General features: G+C 46.0%; 1 protein-coding gene across 2 annotated transcripts in view; it reads right to left on the bottom strand.

The window, feature by feature from the left end:
• LOC129857770 (nuclear factor of activated T-cells, cytoplasmic 1-like) overlaps nucleotides 1–12,093 on the bottom strand; it is a 65,992-nt gene that overhangs the window by 33,604 nt on the left and 20,295 nt on the right. For both annotated transcript variants that reach the window (XM_055926320.1, XM_055926321.1), the window contains exons 5-6: nucleotides 6,484–6,656; nucleotides 4,793–4,933 (exon numbers count right to left, since the gene is read on the bottom strand). In XM_055926320.1, coding sequence (XP_055782295.1) covers nucleotides 4,793–4,933; nucleotides 6,484–6,656 — 314 coding nt within the window. The remainder of the gene's footprint in view (nucleotides 1–4,792; nucleotides 4,934–6,483; nucleotides 6,657–12,093) is intronic.

The raw sequence follows: 12,093 nt of genomic DNA, 5'->3' as shown, positions 1-12,093 counted from the left end.
AATTATTTTTCTGGGCACATTAAACCCTCCCGCAGTGCCACCATCCATGAGCTTTGCTCTTTTGTTACCGAGAGGGAGTCTCAGGGGGATCGAGAAACAAGCAAAACAACATACGCGAGAGGGAGAGAGAGGAAGAGAGAGGGAGAGAGAGGGAGAGAGAGGGAGAGAGAGAGGAACAGAAAGACAGTCCATTATGAGCCTCTTAAATGGATACTGGTCGCCTACAAATCTTAACCACTGTTATTGTGACAAATCAATCACTTTTTGTTGGAAAACGGACAATTCATTATCTAGTTGAAATCAAGCTTCTATACGTTTATGGAAAAATCAAACTATATCTCGGTACAGATAATGAAGTTTTAGTTTGAACAATAGATGCGGTAATAAGGTCAATGGCACGCAGGATTCTGTGATATATCTGATTTGGATATATTTGGCTGTTTTCGCTGTATAACATGTCACAGTGGTCCCGTTTCAGATTTAGAAGAAGTGACTGCTAACTCAAGTTCATATGCGTTGGTAGCATAGCTAGCGTACAGACATCGGTGGCAGTAGTCGTGTTTAACTGTATCGCACTTGATTGGGGACGATGACATTAACATATATTGGGGTTGATATCCATCCAAGTATTTTACTCCAATTTTAACCTTAACATATTGTGAAATACACCAATAAACGTAGATTTGATTTGATTTACAATACACATTTGACTCATTTTGCTGGGGGGGGGGAAAAATGGCGATTCGGGATCTTTCTCCCACGGCATCTTTCCCACCCCGCGCGTTACCATGGCGATTCCATTGTTTTGGTCGAGTACCATTGACCTCTTTACCCCATCTATTGAGCATCCTACCAATAATGACTGTAGAGCACCAGGTAGAACTCTACAACCAAAGGAAATGGCAAAATATCAAATATGGGCATTGACGTACAGCATGGAGGAGGTGCCCTCTCTGTGCAGCAATGGAATACAGTACTATTCCATAGTTTGGCATAGAAAGCTCAAGTTAGGTCAAGTTAAGTCCTGTCTATTGCTCTTTTGTAGCTCTTGAGGAATAGATATTTGGAATTTTCTGGGAGGTGTTTATTGAAGCACATTCTAGAAAACTAGCAGCTCTCCTCGCCTTTAATCACTGCAGCAGTAATGGATGTCACCACTGGAACACAAACAGTGATGGCTATAGTGTGTGTGTGTGTGTGTGTCTGTGCGCGCGTGTGTAATTAGTGTAATGCTATGAATTTCACTCATGAACTTTTTCCAGCGTAATATAAAACCCGATTTACGGCATACAACTTTAATATGAATATATTTCATTGGATAGCTTTTCATTTTTCTTCCTCTTTAGTCTTCCCGACCTAAATCAACAATAAGAGATTTTCCAAACTCAAAAATGTTTCTCAAACTGCAATATTATGTGATCAAAATGCCAAGATTTCATTCTATATAAAACATTTAAATAGAGCATAAGAAGATCTCTACAGATGTATCAACTCCTGTGAAGTGTATCAACTCCTGTGTGTGTGTGTGTGTGTGTGTGTGTGTGTGTGTGTGTGTGTGTGTGTGTGTGTGTGTGTGTGTGTGTGTGTGTGTGTGTGTGTGTGTGTGTGCGCTTGCGTGTCGTACTGTGATAATGAGCTTTGAACTGGGAGACCCTTGGAAGTACTGGGTCCTTTATTGCTTACATAAGAGCAGATAAAGCAGACAAGACACTGAGACAGGGTCAGGGAGAGGGAGGGGGCATGAAAAGAAATCCCTCACTTTGTGCACCTTCTCAGAAGTCTCGCTCCCTGGACGCCACTGAGAAGGAAAACAAGCCACTGAAATTGTCGATAGCAGGCAGCCGTGTGGGGATCCCTGGAGCACAGAACTCCAAACCATATTGGCTAATTGCTTTAACGGGCCGACGAGTAGAGAGAAAGATAGTGAGGACAGGGCTGGGAGAGAGCAAGAGAGAACGAGAGAGCAGAAGGAGTAGGAGGGGGAAAAGGCATGGGGGATGAAAGGTGAAGGGGGTAAAAGGGGTTCTAGACTAGACAGGGCTTCCCTCTCTTCAGGGATACCCCTTCATGTGGAGTTAGTCCCAGCACATTAATAACCTCTTGGCGCACGGATCCCTTTAACGGGATCATTTTCGTAAACAACCGCTGAAATTCCCCAAAAATTGCAAAAAATATTTATATTCATGAAATCACAAGTGAAATATACCAAAACACAGCTTAGCTTGTTGTTAATCCACCTATCGTGTCAGATTTTGAAAATATGCTTTACAGCGAAAGCAATCCAAGCATTTGTGAGTTTATCGATCACTAGATAAAACATTACGAACATCTAGCAGCAATGTAGATTTGTCACGAAAGCCAGAAAAGCAATAAAATGAATCGCTTACCTTTGATGATCTTCAGATGTTTGCACTCACGAGACTCCAAGTTACACAATAAATGTTCCTTTTGTTCGATAAATATTATTTTTATATCCAAAAACCTCCATTTGGTTGGTGCGTTATGTTCAGAAATCAACAGGCTCGAGCAGTCATGAACGACAGATGAAAATTCCAAATAGTATCCGTAAAGTTCGTAGAAACATGTCAAACGTTTTTAATAATCAATCCTCAGGTTGTTTTTAACATAAATAATCAATAATATTTCAATCGGACTGTAAACTATTCAATACAGGAGAGAAAGAAAATGTCGAGCGGCCAGTGTCGCGCGCATGAACTAATGGAAGGACATCCGTCTATCCACTGACGCGATTTGATAAATCTCGCTCATTTTTCAGAATAAAAGCTTGAAACTATGTCTAAAGACTGTTCACACCCTGAGGAAGCCATATGAAAAGGAATATGGTTGATATCCCTTTAAACGGACGAAAGGCAGGCAATGGAACAGTGATTTTTCAAAATAAGAGTCACTTCCGGGTTGGATTTCCTCAGGTTTTCACCTGCAAAATCAGTTCTGTTATACTCACAGACAATATTTTGACAGTTTCGGAAACTTTAGAGTGTTTTCTATCCTACTCTGTCAATTATATGCATATTCTAGCATCTGGACCTGAGAAATAGGCAGCTTACATTGGGAACGTTATTTTTCCAAACATAAAAATTCTGCCCCCTAGCTTCAAGAGGTTTTTAACAAGTCCATCTCTCCTCCTCCCCTCACCCCGGTGGGCTCTAAGGGGCTGAGGGGTGAGCCAGCCATCAGGGCAAGAGAGACACAATGACACAGCTGTGTAAGGGTAAGGGGTTGATAAAGGGGTTTCGGGAGTGGGAGGGGATGGGGGAGAGGTTACTCTTGGCAGCAGGGGTGTTTTCATGACAGGGAGACTCCAAGGCCAATAATACCAGGCGTGGGGAAATCCTCTCCAAAAAATAGGAGCAAATACCTCGCTCAGAGCTGATAAAGCAGCTGCAGAGTCCTATAGCCTGCCATCTTCACCCAATAGAAAACAGACACCCTCTCAGGACATAATGACGTGTCAGGGCTGATGCTTCAAGTCTTGTACCAGTCTACTGAGTTATCCTGGAGTTGGAATGTACCTATAGTCGTCTTTCTGAATAGCCCCTCTATAGCTTGTCTAGCAACTCCAAATCATTCCTACGAGGGTAAATGAAGATATTATGAAAACTTCTCAAATATAACTTTCTCTTCTTACAGAACAAACGTCTTGAAACACGAGCAGTAAATATCAGTTAACAAATGCCAAGAAACACCACAGACAGTATATCTATATAAACCTATAATGAAGAAAGGTAGGATTTTCCTCTTTCCTTGGAAAATGTCTACCACTATCCACTATCTCCTCATGATCATCATCATCAACATCATCACATGTGTTTACACAGGCCGTACTTGGCCAGTACAGTTGCCTTTGATTCACTGGACCCAATCAAGGAAATGACTGTTTGTAAACTTGATCACCAGTGTCTTCACATAGTCATCTCTTCTCTCCCTCCCACACAAAGAGGAAATGAATGGGAAAAATATGAAATGTAAGTAATAAGTAATAACAAATCACACCGCAGGAGGGGGGAGACAGTGTGTGTGTGCATGTGTATGTGGCAGCATGAGAGAGAGATAATGAGTGTGAGATAGAGAGTGAGAGAGGGAGAAAGAAAGAGAGAGTGAGAGAAAGAAAGAGAGAGAGAGAGAGAGAGAGAGAGAGAGAGAGAGAGAGAGAGAGAGAGAGAGAGAGAGAGAGAGAAAATACAGGAGAAATGGTGGGACAGAGGTGTAGATGCCATGTCTTAATTTGATCATTCTGTTGATGCAGGAAATGCAAAGTTTGTAATTTCCTATTTGCCCTTACAAAAAATGTATCAACCCTTACTAAAATGTCAATTAATTATAATCCTGTTGCTGCAGAATTATTTTCCTGTTGTAGCAAACTGTCTCAAATTAAGATCCCACATCTGTACGAAGGTAACTTGAAATACGTGAAAGAGAGAGAGAGAAGCAAAGAAAGAAAGCGAGGTTACACATGCCCCGCTTGTGATTCATTCCTTAACTTGTGGCGAGCGTCACTATACAGGCAATGGAAACTTCTACAAATGTAAATACGGTTTGGTTAAAAATATAGTTTAATGCACACCACATGTGGCTCTCTGGCAGACCCTGCTCTATTTTGACGGGAGGAGACCGGGGGAACGCAATGAAGGGAGAGAGAGAGAGAGAGAGGCAGACAGAGGGATAAATTAAAAGTGAGATATTAAGGAAAAGTGTGAGAGAAAGACATATAGAGAACGATGGAGAGAGATAGTGATAGAGTGTGTAGCTGCTCTTTTGCGTCCTAACTTACCTTGGGCCTTCTCCACAAACACCACCTTGGAGTCTGGCAGAAAGTTGTGTCCACTCAGGAGGATCTTCTTTCCCCCCGTGGCGGGGTAGCTGTCCAGGCTCTGCTTCTCTATCAGGGGCAGCTCCTGGGCCGAGCGCTGGGCTGGAGGAGGGACAGACAGAGAAACAGACAGGCAGGCAGACAGACAGACACGAGGAGAGAGTGTTAATTCACATCCAACTTTGCACAATAGCTGGACAAAAAAAGAAAAACAGTGAGCCGACGTAGACTTTATACTACATATACAACAGCACTCTATACTGCTAAAGCTTTCCTTACCCACTCCCCATCCGCCCCCGGTCCTCCAGATACCCTACCTCCCCAACTCTGCCATGTCACAGCAGGAGTTGGTTAGCAACAGCCTTATCAGTTTTCAAATGGCTTTTAAACACCACTGGCTATTTTCTGATTTTCAGACAACAGATGTTTTTTTTTAACATCAAATATATAAAAATGGATGAAAACAATTTTATCTGGTGACCCAATCAGCTTTTTTACTTTCTAGATTCATTATTTTTCATATTCACTCGGGGAGGAACAAGCCAAATAACGAGTCATACTTTGGTCATGCTTTATCCACCACCTGTCTCTGCTTTTATCAATGTACCTCGGGGTTCTTGGTTATCAAGACCATGTTCACAGCCAGGCACACAATGCTCCATCATTACATCACTGTGAAATGTACTTGATTCATTCATCTGTAATAATGATCCATCAGATCATTGTAAAAAAAATGTAGTAGCCAATCAAAAACGTGCCTTAATCAATCTGGGACTAAAAACGACAAGACTGGCACATTCCTACCATCTACCACACATAGTCTATCTCCTCGGGATGGACATGACCACATACACACACACAAACACGCACACACAGACACAGACACACACACAGACACACACACACACAGACACACACAGACACACACACAGACACACACAGACACACACACACACACACACACACACACACACACACACACACACACACACACACACACACAGACACACACACACACACATACACACACACACACACACACACACACAAACACACAAACACACAGACACACTCAACTGATTGACATAGTTAGCGGTTTCCATACACTCTTCCAACCCCGCCAGATCTAGGGCTGGGAAATGACCCTTCATAAACCTGTGATAATAGGGTAGCCTCACCACAATACGTTAGGCATAAAGTCATAAAATGCACTGAGGGATAAATAACATATGTGCCTGACCTCACAGTTATCAATTAAAGTACAATGCATTCAATGACTTGGCAAATAGCTTTCATCATATAAAGATTTGAATTGGGTCCAAAAGGCCACCTCATACTGATTTCCATGCTAAGAGAGTGTTATTGGGTTTGTGTGTGTGCACCTGTGGATATGTGTGTTCATAAGGAACAGTCGTTGTGTGTGTGTGTGTGTGTGTGTGTGTGTGTGTGTGTGTGTGTGTGTGTGTGTGTGTGTGTGTGTGTGTGTGTGTGTGTGTGTGTGTGTGTGTGTGTGTGTGTGTGTGTATCTGTGTGTATCTGTGTGTTTGTGGTTGTGTTTGTGTGTGGGGGTGTATGTGTGTGTGTGTGTGCGTGCGATGGTGAGTCCATGTGTGTGTATATGTGTGTGTGCGCACATGTGCGTGTATACTCACAGCACTCGATGGGGTTGGAGGAGGCCTGTAGGGAGATGGTCCTGCCATTGGGCTGGTTGATGTGCACACGGAACACCATCCTCACGCGCGTGTTTTTGCGCCCGATGTCCGTCTCGCCCTTGCGCAGCTCGATGTCGGAGTTCCGCAGCTTCAGAATCCCTGCACAGTCAATGCTGCCGCACAGGGGAGAGGATCCATTTTAGCATCAGCATACTGGTACTAAGCAATACACTGTCTGTAGGAGCACTACGCTACAGCTTGTCTCAAGAATCCTGAGTTGATTATAGGCCATGATCATGAGACTATATCGAGACATACATTACAGATGGAATATACTGTATCATCATATAACATAAACAGAACAAGTACAGCATGTTATTATTAGGGCATCATCATTAGACCACAGAGACTATCTGTAATGCAGATGTACAATATGTTCACTGTCACGAACAAGTCCTGGAGCTCTATTTGATCAAAGAGACTAGGGCCAGATCCACAAAAGCCTCCCCCAAGGTAAGAGTGCATATAATATGATTAATTATGATCTAAATGTCACGTTCCTGACCTATTTATGTTAGTTTTTGTGTGTTAGTTGGTCAGGACGTGAGGTTGGGTGGGCATTCTATGTTATCTGTTTCTATGTTGGTTTCGGTTTGCCTGGTATGGCTCTTGATTAGAGGCAGGTGGTTTGCGTTTGCCTCTAATTAAGAGTCATATTTAGGTAGGGCATTCTCACTGTTTGTTTGTGGGTGATTGTCTCCTGTGTCAGTATGTTTGTTCGTACCACACTGGACTGTAGCGTTTGTTTGTTTCGTTTTCGTTTCGATGTCGTCTGTTTCCTGTACGTAAGTTTATGTTTAGTTATGTAAGTTTATGTTCAGGTTTCGTCAACGTCGTTTTGTTATTTTGTAGTTTGAAAGTGTTTTGTTTCGTTTCGTGTTTGCCATCATCGTTGTTTAATAAAGATGGCTTATTTCCCAAAGCCTGCGTTTTGGTCTGAGGATCCTTCTCTCCTCACCTCATCCGAGGATGAGGAGAGCGTCACCCGTTACAGAATCACCCACCACCAAGCTAAGACCAAGCGGCAAGGGAAAACGAAACGGAGTAAGGGACAAAACAAGGATTTCTGGACATGGGAACAGATAATGAATGGAGAAGGTCCCTGGGCTAAGGCAGGAGAAAATCGCCGTTCTCAGGAAGAGAGGGAGGCAGCTAAAGCCCAGGAACGGTGGTTTGAGGAGGCAGCAAGGAGACGTGGCTGGAAGCCCGAAAAGCCATGGGAACAGGTGGAGGCACTGAGGAGAGCAGAGGCTACCAGGGAGAGGAACCGGAGCTATGAGGGAACGCGTTTGGCACGGAAGCCAAAAAAGCCCGTGAGTAATTCCCAAAAATTTCTTGGGGGGGGGCTAGGAGATAGTGGGCCAAGGGCAGGTAGGAGACCTGCGCCCACTTCCCAGGCTTACCGTGGAGAGCGGGAGTACGGGCAGGCGCCGTGTTACGCAGTAGAGCGCACGGTGTCTCCTGTACGAGTGCATAGCCCAGTGCGGGTTATTCCACCTCCCCGCACTGGGAGGGCTAGATTGGGTATTGAGCCAGGTGTCATGAGGCCGGCTCAACGCGTCTGGTCTCCAGTGCGTCTCCTCGGGCCGGCATACATGGCACCTGCCTTACGCATGGTTTCCCCGGTTCGCCTACATAGCCCGGTGCGGGTTATTCCACCTCCCCGCACTGGTCGGGCAACCGGGAGTATTCAACCAGGTAAGGTTGGGCAAGCTCAATGCTCAAGAGTGCCAGTACGCCTCCACGGTCCGGTATTTCCGGCACCACCTCCCCGCCCCAGCCTAGTACCTACAGTGTATACACTACGCACTAGGCTACCAGTGCGTATCCTGAGCCCTGTTCCTCCTCCACGCACTCTCCCTGTAGTGCGTGTATCTAGCCCGGTGCCTCCAGTTCCGGGCCCACGCACTAAGCTACCTGTGCGTCTCCAGAGCCCTGAACCCACTGTATCTTCTCCCCCTACTAATCCTGATGTGCTTGTCCTCAGCCCGGTGTCAACAGTGCCGGTACCACGCATCAGGGATAGAGTAGGCTTTGAGAATACAGTGTGCCCTGTCCCTGCTCCCCGCACTAGTAGGAAGGTGCTTATCATTAGCACGGTGCCTCCAGTTCCGGCACCACGCACCAGGTCTACAGTGCGCCGTATCCGGCCAGAGCCATCCGTCTCACCAGCGCCATCTGAGCCATCCGTCTCCCCAGCGCCATCTGAGCCATCCGTCTCCCCAGCGCCATCTGAGCCATCCGTCTCCCCAGCGCCATCTGAGCCATCCGTCTCCCCAGCGCCATCTGAGCCATCCGTCTCCCCAGCGCCGTCTGAGCCATCCGTCTGCCAGGAGCCTGCAAAGCCGCCCGTCTGCCATGAGCCTGCAAAGCCGCCCGTCTGCCATGAGCCTACAGAGCCGTCAGCCAGACAGGAGCCGCTAGAGCCATCAGCCAGACAGGAGCCGCTAGAGCCGTCAGCCAGACAGGATCTGCCAGAGCCGCCAACCAGACAGGATCTGCCAGAGCCGCCAACCAGACAGGATCTGCCAGAGCCGCCAACCAGACAGGATCTGCCAGAGCCGCCAACCAGACAGGATCTGCCAGAGCCGCCAACCAGACAGGATCTGCCAGAGCCGCCAACCAGACAGGATCTGCCAGAGCCGCCAATCAGACAGGATCTGCCAGAGCCGTCAGAGAGCCATGAGCAGCCAGAGCCGTCAGAGAGCCATGAGCAGCCAGAGCCGTCAGAGAGCCATGAGCAGCCAGAGCCGTCAGAGAGCCATGAGCAGCCAGAGCCGTCAGAGAGCCATGAGCAGCCAGAGCCGTCAGAGCGCCATGAGCAGCCAGAGCCGTCAGAGCGCCATGAGCGTCGAGAGCCGTCAGCCTGCCATGAGCGTCGAGAGCCGTCAGCCTGCCATGAGCGTCGAGAGCCGTCAGCCTGCCATGAGCGTCGAGAGCCGTCAGCCTGCCATGAGCGTCGAGAGCCGTCAGCCTGCCATGAGCATCGAGAGCCGTCAGCCTGCCATGAGCGTCGAGAGCCGTCAGCCAGCCATGAGCATCGAGATTCGTCAGTCAGCCATGAGCTGCCCTTCAGCCTGAAAAGGCTGGATACCCAGAACTGCCAATCAGTCCAGAGCTGTCTCTCTGTCCGGAGCTGCCTTTCAGTCCGGAGTTGCCCCTCTATCCTGATCTCCCTCTCTATCTTTATCTACCTCTATAGTCTTATCTATCCCTCTGTCTTGGTTTATCTCTCTGTCCCGGTATTGTCATTATTAGATATGTTATTAGGAGGATTTTGTGGGGGAAGTAAGAGGGTGGACATTCTTGAAGGGAGGGGGCTAGGATGGATTATGGTGGGGTGGGAACCGCGCCCGGAGCCTGAGCCACCACCGTGGTTAGATGCCCACCCAGACCCTCCCCTAGACTTTGTGCTGGTGCGTCCGGAGTTCGCACCTTGTGGGGGGGGGTACTGTCACGTTCCTGACCTATTTATGTTAGTTTTTGTGTGTTAGTTGGTCAGGACGTGAGGTTGGGTGGGCATTCTATGTTATCTGTTTCTATGTTGGTTTCGGTTTGCCTGGTATGGCTCTTGATTAGAGGCAGGTGGTTTGCGTTTGCCTCTAATTAAGAGTCATATTTAGGTAGGGCATTCTCACTGTTTGTTTGTGGGTGATTGTCTCCTGTGTCAGTATGTTTGTTCGTACCACACTGGACTGTAGCGTTTGTTTGTTTCGTTTTCGTTTCGATGTCGTCTGTTTCCTGTACGTAAGTTTATGTTTAGTTATGTAAGTTTATGTTCAGGTTTCGTCAACGTCGTTTTGTTATTTTGTAGTTTGAAAGTGTTTTGTTTCGTTTCGTGTTTGCCATCATCGTTGTTTAATAAAGATGGCTTATTTCCCAAAGCCTGCGTTTTGGTCTGAGGATCCTTCTCTCCTCACCTCATCCGAGGATGAGGAGAGCGTCACCCGTTACACTAAAAGGCAAAACTGACCCGAGATCAGCACTCCTACTCTGAGACGTCTCGTCTAAAGTTCCGGGTCACAGATATCGGAAGTCCCGCAGAACACTACTGAGTCGCTCCCCATCTGTAGCTAAGTTCTTCTTAGAACAACATTCCATTTTTTGATGTGACTTTTAATGTTCCTGGTGCCCCAGAATACAGCTCTCTGGAGCAATCTTCAGGGCAGTGTTCACTAGGGCAAGTAACAGAACACGCTTTAAAACGATTTGCAACTGTTTCACTCAGTTTATCGTCTATTTGGTGCCTAATGAACACGGCCCAGGCCATTGGTCTCTCCACTGTCTCCTCCAGAGGAAAACCCCATTGGCTGCCGCTTGCATTCTCACAGCCACTTTATAACCCTCTGCCTTTCCTCAAAATAACATGCTCCCTCTACACTGTTCATACTTTTAACATTTCAAACATTTACCGTTTCAACCTTACTAACCAATGTCACCTTTAGCTGTAGATGTATTCTTTATTTATGCTGTCTTTATTTATTTTATTTTATTGAATATATTGTTTTTGCGGGAGGATTTTCCTTAGGGGAAAAAGGCATCACTTTTCAGACTGGCCTTTCAAGAAATGAAACTAAAACCAAAATGTTACTGGTAAAAAGTCAGGAAATACATATGGGATATGGCTTGGCATTTTAATTATTTGACATTGTAGCTTTTTGGGTGGAATCCCTGGAACATGTTAAATGTCAAGTTTTACACAAATCCATTTTCCCCCTTCATTTTGGTCTATCTGAATGGGATTCTTTTTTTTTTTGAAAGAAAAATGTCAACACGTTTCTTTAGTGGCTCATGCATGATGTAAGTGTTCATTCATGCAGTTAGGGTTTTAAAAAAAACACATTGGAGGTAGTGTGCCGTGCTCTATCTGACTGTCAAACGACTGTTGGAATGAACATTAGTGTCTCTCTTCATGAACTATGGTGTGGAGCAGCCAGTCGCGGCTTGTAGCAGTGATATGTTGAAGTCGGCTCAAAGTAAAGATCCGTAGGGACAGCATGGCAACTGTTGGTCATAAAAACACTGCAAGATGTATCCTACACTTGTGGTGGAACCACGTCAGCAAAGAACTAAGTCACTGACTGCAATGGTGGAAAGGGAAAGGGGGATACCTAGTCAGTTGTACAGGAAAGGTGGCAGGAAAGGGTTACCAAACTAAAAAAATATATTTGCATATTGATGGTTTATTTTACATTTGAACTGACACATTAGGACTAGTCGAGTGGATTCCCCCCCCCCCCCCCCCCCCCAACAACTCTACTTGTTCAGTGAATGTTACATGATTCGAAATCATAGTATAGAAGTAGCCCAGAATTTTCTAGATTCTCAGAGACAACATGCTGTGCAATAAAGCAGAAGCTACTGGCTACTATCCATTTCAATGGGTGGATACTAAACAACAGATAAAACTTTATCAGCAACAATATCAGCAACAATAGGGAAGAAAGAGATAGATTGATATGTGTCTGGAGTCTGACATCGGTTGTCTACAGTACCGTCTATGTAATGTCCCACACAGTGAGTGAGCGAGAGAGAGCTGGCGTGAGAGCA

Source organism: Salvelinus fontinalis, chromosome 6 (assembly GCF_029448725.1).
Source record: "Salvelinus fontinalis isolate EN_2023a chromosome 6, ASM2944872v1, whole genome shotgun sequence".
In the NCBI taxonomy this organism is placed as follows: Eukaryota; Metazoa; Chordata; class Actinopteri; order Salmoniformes; family Salmonidae; genus Salvelinus; species Salvelinus fontinalis.
The sequence above is the reverse complement of the archived record's forward strand: the minus strand, read 5'-3'. Positions and strand labels throughout refer to the sequence as shown.